This window comes from Cygnus atratus, chromosome 15, assembly GCF_013377495.2.
Source record: "Cygnus atratus isolate AKBS03 ecotype Queensland, Australia chromosome 15, CAtr_DNAZoo_HiC_assembly, whole genome shotgun sequence".
NCBI classification, from domain to species: Eukaryota; Metazoa; Chordata; class Aves; order Anseriformes; family Anatidae; genus Cygnus; species Cygnus atratus.
Window position 1 is genome coordinate 11,378,323 of NC_066376.1, and position 19,805 is coordinate 11,398,127.

The 19,805-nt window shown below is 45.1% G+C and overlaps 1 protein-coding gene across 4 annotated transcripts in view; it reads left to right on the top strand.

Annotated features, from left to right (window-relative positions):
- The window catches only part of AXIN1 (axin 1), an 83,756-nt gene that overhangs the window by 44,683 nt on the left and 19,268 nt on the right, over window positions 1–19,805 (top strand). For all 4 annotated transcript variants that reach the window (XM_035548941.2, XM_035548940.2, XM_035548943.2 and 1 more), the window contains exons 4-5: window positions 9,559–9,655; window positions 17,801–17,938. In XM_035548941.2, the coding sequence (XP_035404834.1) occupies window positions 9,559–9,655; window positions 17,801–17,938 (235 nt within the window). The remainder of the gene's footprint in view (window positions 1–9,558; window positions 9,656–17,800; window positions 17,939–19,805) is intronic.

The following is a 19,805-nucleotide window of genomic DNA, read 5'->3' on the forward strand; positions in this document are numbered from 1 at the left end:
TCTCTGTGTTCAATTATCCTCTTTTTGTATAATGAATCACAAGGAAAAGTTGGATTAGGACAGTACCTACAACTGGGGGGACTTGGGCTTACATCCATGTTCCTCACTGCAGAATTCCTGTGCTGCCTTAGTTGCTCTGTGCCTTGGGCCTGTCTGGAAACAGCTTTTCCATCAAAGCACATTGTAATAGCAACTGCAAGGAAATACCAAATTCTTTCTTTGAGTATATGTAGTAGAAAGAGTAAGTAGATTGAGAACCTTTTGAAGGCAAAATATAATTTGACTAAGTCTCTGTAGCTGGGCTATAAGGTGCCACTGAAGGTGTACTCAAGAACCCCAGCATCTGGGAAACCATTCAGCCAGAGCTGGCAGAGGGTCCTGCAGAGCTGCCATCCTTTGGCAAGCACGTGCCAGCGTGGACTGTGCTGGATGAGCTGGGTGTGCTGCATGCATGTGCTGAGGCGGCAGAATGGGTCTTGAAGGTCAGGTAGGATCTTTTACATCATCATTCCAGCCAGGCTGTACTTTGCTACCCGTTGGTTTGTTACCACAGGTTTGGAAGCTCTCTGCCTGTGCATATCACAGCAAGACAGTAAAGACTGGTACATTTGTTCTCGGCTAGTTCATCTAATCAGATGTTCTTGTGAGAGTACTTCACAACTGAAATGATCCCTGTGTGGCTTTAGTGGTTCAGAACTGTTTAAAAACTGGAACTGAGGAGTCTCCACATCATGGTTAGGCCCTGTATACCTATGGAAGCCTCCTCCCTCTGCTGCAGAATCACAGAATTATAGCGGTTGGAAGGGACCTTGAAAGATCATCGGGTCCAACCCCCCTGCCAAAGCAGGTTCCTTACAGCAGGCTGCCCAGGTAGGCATCCAGATGGGCCTTGAGTATCTCCAGAGAAGGAGACCCCACAACCTCCCTGGGCAGCCTGTCCCAGTGCTCCATCACCCTCACTGTGAAGAAGTTCTTTCGCATGTTGGTGCGGAACTTCCTGTGCTCCATTTTGTGTCCATTACATCTTGTCCTGTCCCCACAAACCACTGAAAAGAGGTTGGCCAAATCCCTCTGTCTCCCACACTTAAGGTATTTGTAAACATTGATGAGATCCCCTCTCAGTCTCCTTTTCTCCAGGCTGAACAGACCCAGGTCTCTCAGCCTTTCTTCATAGGGAAGATGCTCCAGGCCCCGTATCATCTTTGTGGCCCTCCGCTGGACTCTTTCCAGGAGAAAAGAGTTTCTGCAGGTTTAGCAGATACCTGCTGCCATGTCTTAATGTAAGCCAAGCCAATGCATCAGTCCTTTTAGCACTGAAGAAACTAAGAGAAACTTTGAGAAACTAACCAAATGAGAATTCAGGGTATGCTTTCCCCAGTGGAGACGTCTTACTGGGCAAAGTCTGCGTCCTGTGTCAGCTCTATGTGTGGAAATGCATGCACCCTTAGGAATTTTCTCGAGTGATCATTTAAATAGATCATCCAACTTTTGGGTTTTCTACATATGCAAAACCATGTGCAACAGTAGAAGCTCAGAATGTGCAAATGAGTTGATCTTTCAACTCACCCTGGTTGTGCTACAGTGACAACATCTGACTTGCCCATTCATTTGGTTCATTCATTCTTGACAGACATGCTGGTGAGGACAAGCTGAATTACACTAACTTATGGAGCCCTAAGGGCCTGTTCTCTCTATAGCGTCCAACTTTATAGCTAATTATTAGATTGCTCAGTGATTAAAATAAAAATAAAGAAGAAACCCACAGCTTTCACATTGCAACTGTCCACCATGCCTTGAAGTACTTTGGATTCAAACTGCTGTCACAGGACAATAGCGCGTACTTGGCACAGCACTGAGCTTCAAAAAGATCAGTGATGATGTCTCAGAGGTGTATCTGTGTCTACTTGCATTGGCGTTGTGGGGTCGTTGGAAGGGTGTTGCCAGCACAACTCCGCATGGTTTGGACTTTAAGGTTGGCCCTGCTTTGTGTGCGGGGCTGACCAAAGACCTGCAGAGGTCCTTCCCAACAAAATTACTCTTTGTCCAGGATTGGGGCCATTTCTTATTTGCAGAACTAGGCCTTCTAGGGAGCTACAGTGTTGTCATCTCACTGCCAGACACATAACACAAAACTTCATAAAGGTACCTAGGAATGCAGGCCATCTGTATTACATTATCCACCTGCAAAAGACTAGTGATGCAGAGAGTGAGGACAATGCACTTGCCATATGCTTCAGGAATAAAGCAGCATCTGCCATTCCCCTTTGTGAAGAAATTGCCAAAATTTTGACATCTGTAACACAAATACATGGAAATCCTGATAGTTGGCTCTGGGGAGCCAAAAACTATAAGTTAGCCTAAGAGATTCATCACAAAACTGGAGTTCAAAGTGTGAGGCCATTCATCTGTGCACTGCTAATGACGGTACTCTATAGCCAGACTTTTGATTCCCTAAAAGGGGATCAGTTTTGCACCAGGCCTTTCTGCTGATTCTCAGGATGACGCAGAGATTTTGGCTGACAACTTCTCTAGAGTCACTATTTAGCATTCCATCCCTTCAATAGATTTCTCTTAATAAACATCACAGAATGTGGGGTGGATACTAGCCTATCTCCTGACTGGACAATTGTCAGTGAAAGAATTGCCTCTGTAAATTCAGAATATTCTTATGCTGAAGTGGAAGCTACCACCACATAATAACCACCAGTTCTAGGTTAGGTCTGGTGACCACTGCACTTTTATGCAACTTATACTGATAAGCTCCCTCCAAATCTCTTTCTGCTTTGTCTAGTTACTGCCCTCATGACAGAGCAGTGCATCTCACCTGTGAGGTACCTTCCTTAAAGATGATCTGCAAAGGAATTAAAAATGGGCTGAGACTTTGTTGTTGCTGCTTCTCTGTGATGAAAAAAAGGATTTTGGGGAAAGCATTCAGTGTTTGGTCTGTTTTTTAGTAGTTCAAATGTGAAGTGTCTTTCTGTAGAGCAGAAACCCTTTGATTCTTTACATGACAGTTTTACAGAATTAGGAGACCATTTTATTAACAGCAGTGCTGTAAACACAAAGTCCTCCAGGAGGCTCGTTTAGTCTCACTGTGAACGTCGGGAGCTGTCATACCTTGTACAAGAAACTTTCCAGCCTGTGTCATAGATGTCGACAGTGGGTGCCCACCAAAACACAACAGTTCCCCACCTGCCTTCGGTTCATCCAGTGAGCCAGTGAATCCGCGACGTGGCTGCTGACTGTCAGGAGAGCAGGCCACCTGCCTGCCCAGCCTGGGCACTGCTGCTCCTCCAGGCAGTGCCAGCGTGCATGCTGCTGGATAACCAGGCAAGAGACCTCAGGGACCTCTTCCCCTTGCAGTGCTCATGCAGCAGATCTGCCACCAGGCCTTCGCTTGCGCTCTGTGCCCAGACCTTGAAGGTCATGACTCGTGCTTGTGTGCTTGAGATCCCTCAAACAGCAGCATGAGGGATCCAGCAGATGTGAGGTGGAACTCACATCACTGGAACTGAAAGCCCTGGTGGGTAAGGAGACTTCTGTATCTGCTGTGGTGGCTCTAAGCAAGCCAGAAGCAGACTTGCTGCTGGCTCTGTGGAGGCGTGGAGATGTTTAGGAGCAGTTCTCGAGTCCACTCTGCTCACCAGCACTAGCTCCTCGCACCATACCCATGTTGCAAAATGGAGGATGCAGATCTTGGTCAAAGTACCACGGGAGGAACTACAGAAAACTGTAGAGGACTGCTAATTTAAGGAGTCAGTGTAATACAAATCCAGCTGCCTTGTCACATACTTTTGTAATTCTTCAGACTCATCAGGTGATATGGAGGAGTATTCTGAAGCTAGCAGGGGTCATATAACTGTGTTATCAGAAGAAACAGATGTAAGAATTCTTCAAAATTAATAAGCTTTTAGCAATTCCTTTTCCACTGGTCCATTGGGCTCATGGGGTTGCACTAATAGGTATACCTGTTAGAAGTTGTGATCATTTACACCCAAGTTCTTCAAGCCCCTAATTTTTATTTCAGTAGCCATAATGTCTTTCTTTCTCAGGCAGAATTATTTTTGTTTGACCATCCTGTGTCTTCTTTATTCTTGGCTCCTTTTTCCTTTAGGCATTTTATCCCTTCTGTGCCTACCATAGGCTGCTTCTAGGACTTTAATTATTGCCAATACATGTACTGCCTTCTGCTCATAACTAGCCCAATCTCAGTAGTTCCTTTTAAGTAAGTCTCAAAATCATGGGAGTATACCTGTGATCTTTCTTTTTGTGCATCTCAAACTGCATGCAGATTCATCCCCAAATTAGGATTCTGGACATACAGCCTTGACCTTTGGCTTACAAAAACTCTGTCTGCATTCAATACTAGCTCTTCATTACCAAATTTTGTTACAGTTTTACATGGTATTGCTGAACCTATCTGCCTCCTGACTTTCAAAGGAATTTTTGCAGAATTGCTTAAGGCAGCAGAAATGAAGAACAACTAGACGACGTCAGAGAAGGGACTCCTGCTGCTTGACAAGACTTGCATATCTTGGTGCTTGTGCTTTGAATTTAGGCCTCCTCTAAGGAAAATGGCAACAAAAGGCTCATTCGGTGATGGGCAAGGTTTTTGTCTATGTATGATGTTTACGTACACAAGTCAAGCTCAATAATGAAGAAATCTAGCTTCTGCTCAAAGACAGTGCATGACTGGTTTGTGATCCCAAGGTGGAAACCTCTGTGACCCTACGTCAGAGGAGACTGTGTCTGGGCAATGAGGATGCAGACACAGGCTGATTAAGGAGAGCCCCAACCCTCTAACAGTAAACTGAAGAAAGCGTGCGGGTGCACAAAGAGCACGGCTTGATGTCAGGCATGCTCTGCCACTGGTAGCCAGCTCAAGCTGGGGGAGAAGGCAAATAAGCGCCGCACACTGTGCAGTCGCTTGTTATTTGATGTACGGCATTTGTCACCAGCTCCCTTCCAAGCTTTGATATTCTACCGATCGTGGCAAAACAGGTTTTGGAAGTGAAATTTCCCCACAGGCTTCATGCACAGCCCAACTACGGAAAACCGCTAGCAGAAGCCTGTATGATATTCTTGCCATCTGGCCCTCTGAGCTAGGTCAAACAGAGAAAGGATTTTCAAAAGTGCCCAGCACACGTATGTGCTTTTAAAAGTCATTTCCGTGGTACCCAATGCAAGCACGCTTGCCTTAAAGACAAATTTTCAACAGGATGTCATTCCTAGCACAAGTAAATATTGTAATGCGTTGAATTTATGTAATGAATATATTATCAGTCTCTGTTGTTGGAGGGGTTTTCATTTTAAGTACCTTAAAAAACATTGCTCTTAAATACCTAGGCTCTGCTGATTGTTTTTCAGTCTTCCTGTGCCATACAAATTCCTCTGCCTGTGTAGGCAAACCAGCTTTGGTCCTCTGCCGAAAACTGTTTTTATAACGGGAACAGCAGCTGTGTTGTTTTAGCTGTTTCTTGTGGAGGCACAGTCTGGAGAGGACCCGGTGCCATGCTCCTAGCAAGCGCTATCCCGGCTGGCGTGCATGGCCACCAGGGCAGCAGAGTCACTTGCCTGCTGGTGGCTGGTGCTGCGCTCCCCGGGGCTGCCGGCCCGGCCTCAGGCACATGGCAGCAATCACAGGTGCCACTACGCGGTCCGTGATCCCTTTCTTGGATAACCCTTGGTGTCAGCAGTGCCTTTCCTAAGGGGACAAGACAGCCGCTGGGCAGGAGGGCTTGTCACGGCAGAGATACTCGAGGGAAATGAAGGCAGATCTAGGTACGAAGGCACCAGGCAGAGGCTGAAACGCATTAAATCGCCTCGTGATGTTCCAGTTCCAATCCAGAAATGCCTTCGGTCAGCATGGTTCTTCTCTTTATTTCTGCAAGAGCTTACGACAGTGAACGAGAGGTCGTGTCTCTTAGCCCAGCGTTGTGCTCCAGCTAAATGAATAATAACCATACTCCTCTCACTGGGTCTCATCACCTCATACTCTTTTTGCTGGGTCTCATCACGTGTCCTGACTCCCCTCGCCTGGATATGAGCTCTGCCTTCCCGGGCACTAGGTAAGCCCCCGCCACTGGTGGCATGGCTCAGCCGGGCTCAGCATGGTGCCCCGGGGTCCCTTCCGCCCCAAATCAAGTCAGAGCACCCAGAACACAGGTGGCCGTGTCCCAGAGTGAAACGGTTTAGAATAGTGGCTACTGCTCCCTAAAATCTTGCAGAGGAAATATTATTCCTCAGATGACTGGCCTTTGGCCAAAATGCCTGGCCATTTCCCTTCGTGCTTTTTGATGTGAGAAGGATCTCTTAGTGACAGTGGTGCTTTGATAAGAGTAATCGGTAGAAAATATTGGCTTCTCTGCCGATCTGTTTCCTGTCTTTCTTATGGTCAGTGATCCTGAATGACTTTGAGTTCTGCTCTATTTAAACAAGTTTAACAGCTTTTTAATTTAAAAGATCCCAAATGATTATTTTCCAACTTGTTAGGCTTAATGGTCAGATTTGGAGGCTTTCTCCGGAGGAGCAAAGAAGGCGCTCATTAGTAGCATCTGACTGCCAGGCAGCAGCAGACCCTCTGTGCTCATCAGGGGCTCCTGCAGGTGGGTTTGGGGAGCAGAGGAGAGGAAGCCACCACAGTGCCAGAATAGCAAACCAATTGCACTCTCACTAAATAAATGATAGAAATACCCATGTTTCCCCCACCGCATTTTAGCACGGAACTTTCTGGCGCTAAAGAAAATCACGTGATGAAACAAGTAAAAACAGTTTGGAAAGTTTTATTTTAAAAGGAGATGTGCTCTAAAAAAAGTTTATATATATATATATTATTTCTCTATCTATTGAAAATATCTCAAAGCAAGCTACCTGACAAAAGGAAAACAAAAGTGTGGTATTGGTTTTCCTTGCTTTTCCCCCATCTATTGAATAAGGTTTTGTTGGGATAAAATTAAAGTGCTTATCTTTGAATTTGCTTCCTCTGGTTGAGTTGGCACAGTACATTGAACGAAGGAATGTTCCAAGTTCAGAGGTGGCATTGGGGAATCTAGTTAAAATGACATCAAAGGCAGCACAGCAGGGCTGAACATGTGTTTGAAGCCGGATAGATTAGAGGCCATTATCAGCCTTTCGCTACTGTGCTCTGAACAAAAGTCGCTCTTTCCGCTGGGACTGCTGCTGTGGAGAATAAAAAAAAAATAAAAAAGGAAAAAAATAAAAAGAAAGGAAGAAAGAAGGAAAGAAAAATTGCACCTTCTAGTATAATGCTGCTTTTCCCGCGAACGTCCATGCGGCCGCAACGCTGAAGTTGTGTTCCAGTGCCCGGGTTTTGTGTGGCAGTTAAGCTGATATCTTGTTTATTGATTCTGCCCAGCAATAGCTAAAATCGTTCCACAGCAAAGGCAGAGTCAGTAAAAATCGTCAGTGCTTTTGTTCCCATCCATTCTGGAAAAAAACTGTCCTGATATGATGAAACTGTTTAACCACTGTGACTCTACGTTATTTTTCAAATGGAGGTTCATCATTAAAGAAAATGAAGCTTTCTAATGAATGCTATCGTGATCGCCTGTTGTTATAGCAACACTGCAAAATTGCTCTGCTCTTGTAAAGTGTCGTTGACTGGGTGCAGCGGAGGTGATGCTCCGAGCCATGCTCTGCCTCCTCCTGCATTACCTGTAGCCAGTAGCCAGAGCTGTAATTAGCCAGACTAATTCTCTGTTTTGTCATTTGTCTTCCTACAAAAAACCACTTGTCATTAATCATGGTTTTTATTTTATTTTAATGTGTTTAATTTTGAATGCCAGGGTTACTGAATGAAATTGCATTTGTATAGTGCAGTTTGGTTGCAGGAGCAAATTCATGGCAATTCTGTATGGAGCTACGTTTCCAAAGAGTAACTGGGGCAGCAGGCACCACAGACACGGACGGGGCTTCTGTTTGGGAAAGAGAGCTGATGGTGACAGTCCTTGTCCAGGCTCGTGCTTGTAACTCTGGAGGTTTTCAGGCAAAAAAATACAGTAAATTGTGTTTTCCTTGCCAAACATCATGTAGACTTTGAAAATCTGCTCGTGTGAGCTCATTAAACTGTTTTGCTTACGTTCTCAAGAAAGAGGTGTGCATAGCAGTTGAGGGGGTTAGGAGCTTACCTAAAAGCTAAATGTACTTACAGTTGGCTTGTGCAAACATCTTGTCCTATAAGATGCAGTTTGACTGAATTGGTCGCACTCTTCAGAGTGGTGCAAGGTTGTCAGTTCACCAAGATGTGTAGGGTAACGATTGGAAGAAGGCAACGTATGTGCATGGAACTTCATATTTGTGACAAACTAAACCACTCCATTCATTTCCACACACTTCCATGGCATTGCCATTACTGAATAAGCAAAATCTGTAAATTAAAAGAGGAAAATTCCAAATTGCCAAGCTCTGGGAGGACATTTGTTTTTGCACTGGTTGATTTTTCTCAAAATAACCTAGTTTCACTAGGACATGAGCCCATTTCCTTATCTCATAACTGAGCTCCACTTCAATTGCATTCTTCTCATCCTGTGATGGTTTCAATGATGAAAACAAAACGTGGTTCCTTCCTTTTCCTGAAGCTATACCCGGTCAGTGATGCTCTGCCGCCAGCAGTGCTCAACACAAAGTCTGGTAGTTGTGACCCCTCTGAACATCCCATTGTTGGGACCCAGCGTGCACCCAGGCCCCGTGTTTGTGGAAGGGCCTCAGCAGAGCAGGTCTGCACCACCCTGCAGCTCGTGGCAGAGCCATGAAGCCTGCTGCTGGGCTTTCTGGGGACAGGCTCATTGCTACCGGTCTCCTTCCCCCCACCTTCCTCTGCAGACACCTCCGTCACCAGCTTCTTCATCAAGGGCACAAACAAACTCAACAGAGCTGGTTAGCCTGCATGCTGCTGCCCATGGCTTTCCTGCCCAACCTATACCAGCCTCCTCTATGGCAAGCACTAGATTTTTTCACCCAATAACTTCACTATCAAATCCGTAATTTCTAACTGAGCTAAAGATCATCTTAAGAGCCATGAAGTCAACCCTTTGCCTTGATAAGCCATTTGAGAAGTTACCACGCTCTTTTCAAAACATATACATTGTTCCCTGACCAAGTTCCCCTTGGTATAAATGCTCACTGAGCTCCCACTCCTCCTCCTCCCCCCATTCCTAGCCTGCCCTGTGGTTTACTGTGTGCATTGCAGTCTCTTTTGTAGGAAGCAACCAACTATAAAAGGTACCAGGATGCAGTCCAAGTCCTTCTCCCTGCCCTCTACCTTGGGCAACAGTTGCAGGAGTCCTGCCTCGCTCAGCTCCCAGTGGATGCTGTGTAAGTGCCCCTGGTAGGGAGCTCCAGGGGCCTGGAGGAGCACTGTTCTCCATGTTGTTCCTCTTGCTCTGTTGCACTTGCCCTGGGCATGTGAAGCCTTTCTCAGATTCTAAGAGGTTTTCTACCTGCCGTTCTGTGGCAACAGGGCTTCAATGAATGTTGTGTGATGGAGACCATCTAATGAAAGGCACTAAAGCAGGGCGTGTTGTTGCTTTATTCTGGCAGAGATGGGATCCCACCATACAGACTCCGGAAGCAGCATCGCAGAGAGATGCAGGAAAGTGCCAAAGCAAATGGACGTGTGCCACTACCTCACATTCCTGTAAGTAGCAGTATCTCCTTCTGCAAAGGTAAATATGCTAAGTGCGTGAGATCTCTAGCATGCGTTTGCTCTGCTTGCTCAAGTGTCAGTTTAACCTCCCTTAGCACTGTATTCATCTGGGGATGGGAATCTGCTGTGCTGAGAAAGGGCATGTAAGAGGGAGGAAAGCTTGGTAGTCCTCTGCCAGCCTCATCATCCGGGGGTACCCAAAACACAGTTTTCTTAAGTGTTTGGTCAGTAGCCAGTTGTTTCTTCAGGACAAGAATGGAAGCGCAGGCTGGCTTAGGTGGCTGGTGTCTGCCTGCAAGTAGGTTATGAGCCTTTGGGGGGATAGAGATGTTTGTGGGAGTTGTAGGAGGCCACTGGACACGAAGGCTGATGTAGCTCTCAGCCAAAGTCAGCTGGGGAAAAATGCAGCTGTCCTGAGCAGTATTCCTGCAGTGGGTAGCAAAAGGGAGCTCTAACCTATTCTCAAGGACTCTGCAAAGCCTGCCTGGGAATACAAGGTAGGAAAGCAAAGAAGGTGCAGACATAAGTATTTTGAATTGTCTGGTATTGTCTCCCCAGTTGCTTCAGGTAAGCAAACAGCTTTTGGAAGATGAGGCTTTGGGGCTCTGCAGCACCATCTGCAGCTCTGCTTATTATTTTCTTTCTGTGAGAAGTTACAGGTGACATTTAATAAATAGCAGGGAATAAAGGTGCTTTTTTTCCCTTTGGACAGCTGGACTCCAGCACAAAACAAATTGGGAAAGAAAAAAAAAGCCTCCATCTGCTTTTTCCAGAAGTGCCTTCAAACTTGACACAGCTGTTCCCATCCTGCCTGCTCAAAGCAGCACAATGCATGCAGAAATACACCCTCGTTTTAATCTGATTTTAAAAAAAATCACTCTTTGTTTTCGTTTTTAAATTAGATTATTTGCCTTAGATTTAAGAGGGTCTCCTATGCTTTGATCACTGGGTTGACAATAAAAACCCTGGCTGTGGACACTCACTAGCCATCCTTGCTTAGTCACCTCTCTTTTCATACAGTTGCTTTTGCAGTGTGGTCGCTGTTGAAAAGGCTGGCTGGGTGCCTTTTTATTTCACTTGATGCAGTTTTTACTGTAAGGACTGCTTTGTTAGAGTTGAAGTTTGAAAGCTTGGCCTTTATTTTTGTTGTTGTTGTTGTTGCTGTTAGTGAACAGTGGGAACTACTGAGTGAATATTCTCCAACTTCAAAGCTTGTCAGTGGTTTTACCTTTTGGATAAAAATAATAGTGAGTTTCTGTTGATCGTGTGCACTGGCAATGCCTCAGTGAACTGCAGGTTATAAACTCAGAGTATGGAGCATTAAATATGTATAGTGAGCTGTTTTTTAACAAACTTCCATCTGCCAAACATTTCTTTTGTTAAAATGAATAAGTGTCATTCCAGCAGCTGTTCCTTGCAGACTAATTAGTTTTATTTAGCATTAAATTTTATCGACCTTTTTGGAAACCAGTTAAAAGGGGGTGGGAGGGTAAAAAACAAGGTTTAAATTGGCCACCTGCTGCTTATAAATTTATATAATATCCTACTTATCTACACGGTCTTTTAGAATTACATATTCCTTCTAAACTACATACAGACGCTTCACAAGGATTTTTCTATGAAACGCTCAGTGTTCCCATTAGATTCTGTGCTGTAATTTTAAGTCCCAGGGAAAAAGGCATCTTGACGCATATTTTTATGGGAGTGGAAGACTAAGAAGTCAAGTTAGTTCTAGTCTTTCTCCAGGGAATATAAGTTTAGTTCAGACACTCTGGCACCTCCTGCCAGCCAATTACTGACACAGAATTGGCATCAACTTCAGAGAGGCACTGCTCTGCCCTCACTTATCAATCAGCCAAGAAAGGAGAAGGTAATTAGACAATGTGTTTTGACAACACCAGTGTGAAATGTTATGAAGTTAGTCTTTTAAAATCACCTCTAACTGCAAGTTTATTGAATTAAACTTACCCAATTAGCAAAGAGCCATGCAAATGTTTCTTCAAGTGTTGCTTTCTAAAGCCAGTGGTTAGGATATCATGCAGCCCGTAGCTAGAGCAGTCTCCATGAGCTGCCTGGACCTGGCGGTTAGTGTGCTTTTAAACATGGAGCAATCACTAAATTGCAGCCTGTGAGTGAAAGTCTTTATGGACTCATATCTAACCAGGATAGCCAGAATCTATACCGATAATTGTTGCAGAGTGCATGGCATGTTTTCCTACTGATAGCAGAGGACCTTCTACCTCCAAAAAGTCATTTTAGAAGTCCTTTAGAGACCTTACTGTTCCCTTACAAATGAGGTGTGGGGCTATTATGCAAAATTCTGAAAGAACTTATATTGCTTTTAATAGAAGCACTATTTAGGTCTTTATTTTATTCAGGTCTAGAAGCTATAAACTGTAGTTCATAGGAGATTGCCTGCTAGTTTCATCAGCCGTGCTGCCTCCAGACAAGTTTTAAACAAGTTTTAGTCATGTAGGATTCCCCACTATGCAGCAGGAGATCTTAGTGCATGGACAGCTGTGTTCTGCATATTCCATACTTACAAACTTAAAAACACTCTAAGTTTGGAAAAGTTGTGCTTTCTGAAATGGCGCTCTGCCAAAGAATGCAGCAGGTGAAGGTTTCTAGCAAGCAACGAGACCTTTATTTTGTGCCTCTCCCAGGAACCTATTACATAGTGGGTGCATGTTGCTTTTTATGTGATTTTTCCATCTTCCTCTTGGATTTGAGCAAAGTCTTGGGGCAGTAAGAAAGGAAAGAGCAGGCAAATTAAATTCCCAAAGGAGGAGGGGCAAAAGCCATGAGAATGCAGGGCCTTACATGGGCTGTTGTACTGTATTTACCCTGGCTCTGGCATTCATCAGTTCCCAGGACAGGGTAAATACCCTTTTCTCCCCGGCAAATTCAGAAAAATCCAACCTCAAGCATTATGGCTTGGGATTCCTTTTTTGTTTCATTTTTTGTTTGTTTGCTTGCATGAAGAAGCCATTTTGTAGCTGTAGAGCTCCCATCAAGTGGAGCTCTCCTGTCCTGCCCTCAGTCAAGGAAGCTGCGAGCATGTTGCACAGTTGTCCTGTGAGAAGGGAAGCTCAGCTTTCCCAGGAGGGGGTCCAGTGCGCAGAGGTGACATCCATGGTGTCCTTTAGTGGAACAGAAGGATTTGAGCGACTACTCCGCAATGCTGTAGAAGTGAGGAGTGGACAGGATGGGGAGCCCTGGTCTCATTCTGCCTGGGTAGCTTCTGGTCCTGCAAGTTGGGAACGTGCTCAGAATTCCCATAATCCGATGTATGTCCTTTTCCTCAAATGCCTCGCAGTAGTGGGACTCTGCTAGTCCCTGAATGCTGCTAGGGTGGATGCTGAAGTCCAGCTACCCATGAGCTCTGCCACAGATGTTTCTGGCACAGAAACACCATTTGCCTTTTAAAAACATATCTCACAGTGGAATACATTTATCTGGGAAACGTAGAAGTTCAGAATTTCTTTTCTCTTGTGTTATCTAACCTGCCATCTCCACTTCGTCTCCAAGACTGACTTTTGATCTAACGTTGGCCACTTGAGCATCATGGAGGCATCAAACCTGTAGAAGACATTTGAGATTTATCAACATAAAATTCTTTGGCCCAGACAGGTCTGTCAGAAATGGTTCAGCATGGATCCCTGGGGCTGATTGAGACCTCTGCCCAGTGGTAATACTGGAAAAGCTATTTCATCTTAGAGCAATTGAGGTTTCTTCTTCCCAAGGGGAACCTGCAAGCCACAGTGAGATTCTTCTCTTTCAGCCTTATCTTTTCTTTATAGATCGTAGTAAAACCACTGTCACTGTGACAAGGCTGAAAAGGTGGCAATAACTCAGTTGGGAAGAAAGAGTGAGGAAGGACAGAGTACAAACACAAAACTTCAGCGGTCCCAGCTATCAACCCTGTAGACAAATGTGCAGATCCTTGCTTGAGATTTCATTCAGCTTTGAATGCTGAGCTTGCAACTTTATCATGTTTCTTCACCTCACTGTGGAGGTGAGAAGCCCATTCAACCCTTGAAGAAACACAGCTCAGCATAAGTGGTGTTCCAGACGAGGCGCTAATTTAGGAAGTCAACGTGTTCAGATGCGGAACCTGGTCTTCAAACCACAGTTTCTCAGAGAAGGTGAAATCCATCAAAACCCAAGACCTGCGTCTGCCTCATGGAGAAAATCCATGCAACTCCCACTCCATCAGCTCCAAGAAAAGATGGAAGAAACATGTTAGCAGGTGCTAAATGGAACAACTAGGAGGCTTGTGTATCTAGCATGTTCTTAGCATTCTGATTCTTCCCAAAGCTACCAGAGCTTCAGACACTTCATATGTCAAGGAGAGAGGACAGCGTTCTAGTGATAGGTACACCAAGAAATCCTTCCTAACAGCTGTCACTAAGAAAGATTACTTCATCCAGAACAGTTCAAACTATTTCTTCCTTGCCAGCCCATCTGGCATTCAGGCTCCCATCCATTGTTCTCTGTAACCTCCCCAGCCCAGCATGGTTTGGTTCTGGACAGACCCTGTCTGAACTAGTGGCATTAAATAAAAGTAGATAAATAATTAAATAAAACATTAGATAAAACAACTTTAGATAAAACATCAGATTAAACAGCAATTCTTTAAGACAGAGTGCTTCCTTTCTAGCCTGATGACACAAAATGGCCAGAGATCTCATTCTGGTCCAGACTGAAGGGCTGTACCCTCCAAAAACAGTGCGTGTTGGACCAGCCAGCTCTTGGAGAATGCTGCACCCTTTACTTGGAACAAAAGCATTTGGAGCCCTTCTGATTTTAGAACAATAAACAGCTTATTTATGACTTCCTTGCAGGGTTCTGTATGCCCACGAGGAGACAGGGACAGGTTCAAAGTCCTGAAGCTCTGATGGATCCTCCTCTGGGCACAGGCTCAGCCTGGCTGGATTTTGGCGAAACATGTCTCCTTTCCTAAGTTAGGCCTGTCATTTGATAAAAGTTTCAAACCCTTTGTTGTCTTAAGCTTTTTGAACCAGGTCAATGCAGTATGTGATTACTGTCCAAAGGAGGTAGCAGTGGGCTGTATTGTTTCAGCGCAGGGAATTTGCATTCATTATTCTCCAATACTGTTAGTATTTGGGGAAGTCTGTGTAGCTCATCCTTTGAGCTAGGAATAAAATCAGAGCTGTGGCAATTCAGAACATCGTTTTGCTTGCTAGCTTTCTGCAAGTCACCATTCAGGGTACTCACCAGGAAAATACTGGGCGCGTGCTGTGCTCTTCATCCACGGTGAAGTGAGATTTATTTCAGCCCAAGTGATGGGCAGGGAGATGGACAGAGAGACTCTCAAGGGACTGCTTCCCAGTGGGGGCTGCATCTTCCACTGTCAGGCGGGCTGCTGTAGGACCTGTGCCAGCTGTTGTGCTGAGTGGAAAGCCAGAAGGACAAGGTAGTGTGGTTTTGCGCACACAGCAGTTTATCAAAGAGAGAGGAAAACGAGTTCACTGTAAAGGTTCTTAGGCTCAATTATTTTCATTTATGTAGTTTAGCTTCAGTCACTTCCAGGCTTTGAGAAACTGTGGATAAATGTGCTGAAGTACGATATAAAAGGCCAAAATCGTCCTATCTCAAGCTTTAGTGACCCTGAACTTCTTCAGGTACTCATTAGAGTTGGAGCTGCAGTCCTTAAGCATTGCTGGGCCTGAAGGAGCTACCTTATTTTACCAGGACTGAAACATGCAGGTTAACAAACTTCCATGTTTGCACCTGCTGCTGCAGCAGACTGGGTGCTTGGGAGAGATTTTATTTGAGGACGTTGCATTGCATCAAGGGCTGTGAAAATAATGGGAAATTCTGTCCTGATTCTGCTTTTCTGGGGAAGCTGCTGCAATAGCTGCAACAGGGAGATCTGAGCCTGTAGCTGCTGAGCCCTGAATTCTTTCCTTGCACTCAGAAAGCTTCTAACGGCATGGTGCCTGCTCCTGAGCAGGGCTTGGTGCTGCCGTCCTATAAACAACCGCAGGGAAAGTTGACGTGTGTGAGGTGGCAGAAGGGAATGAACACATCACTGGACTGGTTGTGACTTGTCAGGTGAAAGAGAGATTTGTGGCATTGCTGACCATTTCTGGAATTGCTGGCATTACCTCATGACATAGACAGTGTTCATGGTTTGGGGCTCGCTTGCTGATGAAAGCAGACTCCCGTAGCCAGAAGTGCTTCCCCAGATATTTGAGGAATGGGGAAACATCACATGGATCTTAGAGGCTCCCCACTGAATAACAGCAGGGACCATCTCTGTTGGGTCTTAACCCTGTGACCATGCACGACTGAGGCACATTTCTGAACTACACGAGCTCTGGATACTAGGACACAAGTTTTCTGTCCCTCCAAAGGGAAACAGTGTCTTGCCCTCACGCTTGTTATCTGGGTTATTTCCCTTCTCGTTAGCTACGGAGTGAGGGACAGCACTTTTCCCTGGATGAAGGGGATGGTTTGCTTGGGGCTGTCGCCTTTGGCGGCGTTCCCAGCTCTGTCGGGTCCAGTCCTGCCTGGGACAGCTTCAGATCACCTTGTCAGTCCCCCTGCTTTCCACGCACAGTGAGCGCACCGTGCGGGCAGTCCTTTCACCTGCAGAGCTGCCTTGTGTCCGCAGGCATCTCCCGGGTACCCCACGGCCCAGCACCACCCGGTGTGAAGCAGGAGATGATAGTAGTAAGCATGGAAATTGAGGTTTGTTGGCAGGGTTAGCTGAGTTTTGATCTTGATGGACAAAACAAGCGGTACGTTTAAACTGAGACATGGAACTTAACTTGGGTGTCATAAAAGATGGCTCCAGCTTCTTGGTGCTGTAAGTGGGATACTTACTGCCTTTATTTTTCTTCCCCCTGCCTTCCATTCAGCAGTTGGCAGAAAGAGAAAAACAATATGATTTGCATACTCTTGTTAGTTTGGAGGCAAAGCATTATTTTAGTCTTCTGCATTGGTCTTTAAGCTGGTTCAGGGTAAATTCGATTGGTCTCTAATCCTCCTTTAAAGATTCCGGGCTCGATTTCTGCTTCTGGTGCTTCATTTGTTCCTCACTATGAATTATCTTGTGTCTTCATGTTTAATTTTATCTCTAGCCCTATGAAGTGTTTATTTCTCTCATGTTGGTGTTGAAATATTTGAATGCAGGTTTTTATACTGTTGAGTTTTCCATATATTTTTCCTCCAAATTATTATTTTCTCTCTGCTGTGTCCTTTTATTTCTTCTACTAGCAGAGTAACAAAATAATTCAGAAGGGATGAAAATGAGGGAAAAATTACAGTGGCTGTCAGCTGATACTTCACTGCACAAACTTCTTATCTCAGAGCTCAGGAATTTAGGAACAAGGTAACTCAGCATAAGGAACTGAGAGTGCCCTTGAACTTTATTCATTTGTTCACACGGAGCAGGCAGAAAAATGGTATCTCTGTGCTTGTGAGGTTGCCAGTGATTGCTGTAATGGTAAAGCAAGCAGGGAATCTTTGCACAGTTCTGAAAAGATGAGATGCAATCGTGCCACGGCTAGGCTCTGATAAGAGAGGATGCTTTATGGGAACAGTGGCCTTTTGTGGCTGCGTAGATTTTAGCAGAAGCTGTGCTGGAAGATAGAGGAAAGCAAGATTTCTTGGATATGGCTGGATTTCTACTCCTTTCTGCTCGTGAGCTAGATTTGCAGAGACTGACAGGCATACACGCTGATCCACCTGTGGTAAGCTGAACATGTGTGCAGTAGAGTTCTGTCAAAGTGAAAACATCATTACTGTAAGCATATTCTATTCTTATTGGCCATGTATAATTTTATATTCTTATTGGCCTTGTATAATTTTGAGAGTTATCATGCACATACATCCCAAAATGGAGTCTGATGCCAGAAGAGCTTGCTGATTGTGGCTATAGAAAACCTTTCCCTTATATGAGGGGGTGCAGAGCTGGTGCTGGAGAAGGAGCTTGTGGTAGTGGCTCAGCTTCCAGCCTGTCAGACCTAGGCTGCACCTCTGTGTCTGCCAGCTTGTCCTCCCTGAACTCCCACTGGAACGACTGGCATTTCCAGTTATTTAAGCCTCCAAAATAAATGTGTGATTTTCATGCACCTTTTGCTAACCCCTGGTATGTTTTTCCTCCAGCGTACGTATCGAATGCCAAAGGATATCCATGTTGAACCAGAGAAGTTTGCTGCAGAATTGATCAATCGTTTGGAAGAAGTACAAAAGGAACGTGAAGCAGAGGAGAAGTTAGAGGAGCGCCTTAAACGTGTTCGAGCGGTTAGTAATCTCACCTCTTGTACTAGCCTGGAATTTGTTTGCTTTGTATGCAGCAGGAAGTTTTCAGCTGCTGTGGAAGCAAACTGGGTGACCACGTTCGTCGCTTGCATGTGGGTTCCTGAAGGCTTTCTGTCTCCAGTTAGAGGTTGTGGGTGCTCTCCATCTTCTTTGGTGCCCTTGCTCTCCTGTCCATCACAGACTTTGTAAGCCACCCCTTCTATGCAAGGATGGGGACGATGTAATGGGGGTTCACTCTCCCCTATGGCATTTTGCATGATCCTTATTTCCCTTTCATGTGGCAAACAGATGGCAGATGATGTTATCTGTGGAGGCATTTGTGTGTGCCAGCAGCCCATTTCTACCAAAAAAGGAAAGGGTTCTGCCCATTAGTGCCTAGCATATTCCTAGATCAGGTGTAGCATCCAGAAATCCTCTCTTGGCCAGAGCAATACAATGACTTCACCTGGGTGGCTGGGGAAACCCAGCCCGTTGCACTGCGTGCTGTGAGCCCTTGTGCCTCTGGGGCCATTCAGAGCTTTTGAGTACTTGGTAGGCGAAGGCTACCAAGGGAAGGTAGGTGAAGGTTTCTAAGGGAAGCTTGCAAAGCCTTCAACTCCACAACAAGCTCCATAAGGGAGTATTGGTTGTCTCATTACTTGTGTGAGACACACTGTTCTGCAGTATTGATGCTTTATCGTTTCTTCTGAGGTACTGCATCTCACATGTTTATCTTGTGCTGGAGATACAGGAGTCTTTACAGAGGACGTGACAGTGTTACTGAACATCACAAATGTCAGTGTAACTACAGCCCCATGTGAAGAAGTTCTGGGTCCCTGCAGTATAATAGCTGCTGGAGCTGTGAGGCAAAGGCTCTGTGCTTAGTATACCCTGCAGCTCTCCCTTAAAGAGGTGTCCGTGCCTATCTCAGCTTGCTCTGTGCTTTTAGAGAAGCTGCGTCTCTGTGGCTCCAGGGCAGACCCTTCAAGCCCTTTAGAGTATTTTTAAATATTCATCAATGTTTTTAAAAGTTCATTTAGCAGCTCTTTAAACAGAAAAAGATCTGTAGGTTGTAGTATTCACTTTAAATCACATATGTATTCAAATGCAGAGAAATTAGGAAGGCAGAGTAATCTCTAAGCTTCACTCCAGTGCCAAGCATTATCCAGCAAACTTGCTGCATTTCTGTGTCCAGCATCCAGCCAGAAAAAGACCAGCGAGGTCCTATTCTGTGATTAGATTCCTGCTCTTCTGGAATTGGTCTATTTTCCTCTCCTATAACTAGTGCTTTGTAGACAAAGCCAATGTAACCAGCAACATTTCCCGCTAACACAGACCCCTTCTCGTGCTCCCATTGGTACACTGCTGCCCCCCACCTGTACCCAACTACATTATCCCTGCCCTCTACCCCCTTGAAGAAGCTGCCAGTAGCAATACCATAAAATCAGCAAATACATATGTGCCAGAGGATAAAACTAAGTCTGTCTAAACATATTTTTGTGTGACTTAATCTATTTTTAAGCCCAGGACTCCCACTAAAGCTATATATTGAACCTCTTTGCTGTCTACAGAATATATTTCATTGACTGGCTGGCATTTGGCATTAGCCATTTGGGAAAAACTCAGAGTAAGCAATTGTAGCTTTTTTAGGTCAGCACTTAAGGTGTGAGAGCTGCTGGTATCAGCAAGAGGAGAGCTTGAGTCCTGATAGATCACAGCTTTTTTTCTGTGACCTAAACACTAGGACTACAGGGTGACCTCTTACTGGGTCTGCATGGCTCACTGAACAGTAGCACAGGGAAAACCATAAGGCATTAGTCACAGTAAGCAGTTTTCAGCTTAACAGAGAAGCAGAGAAGAAATATTTTGC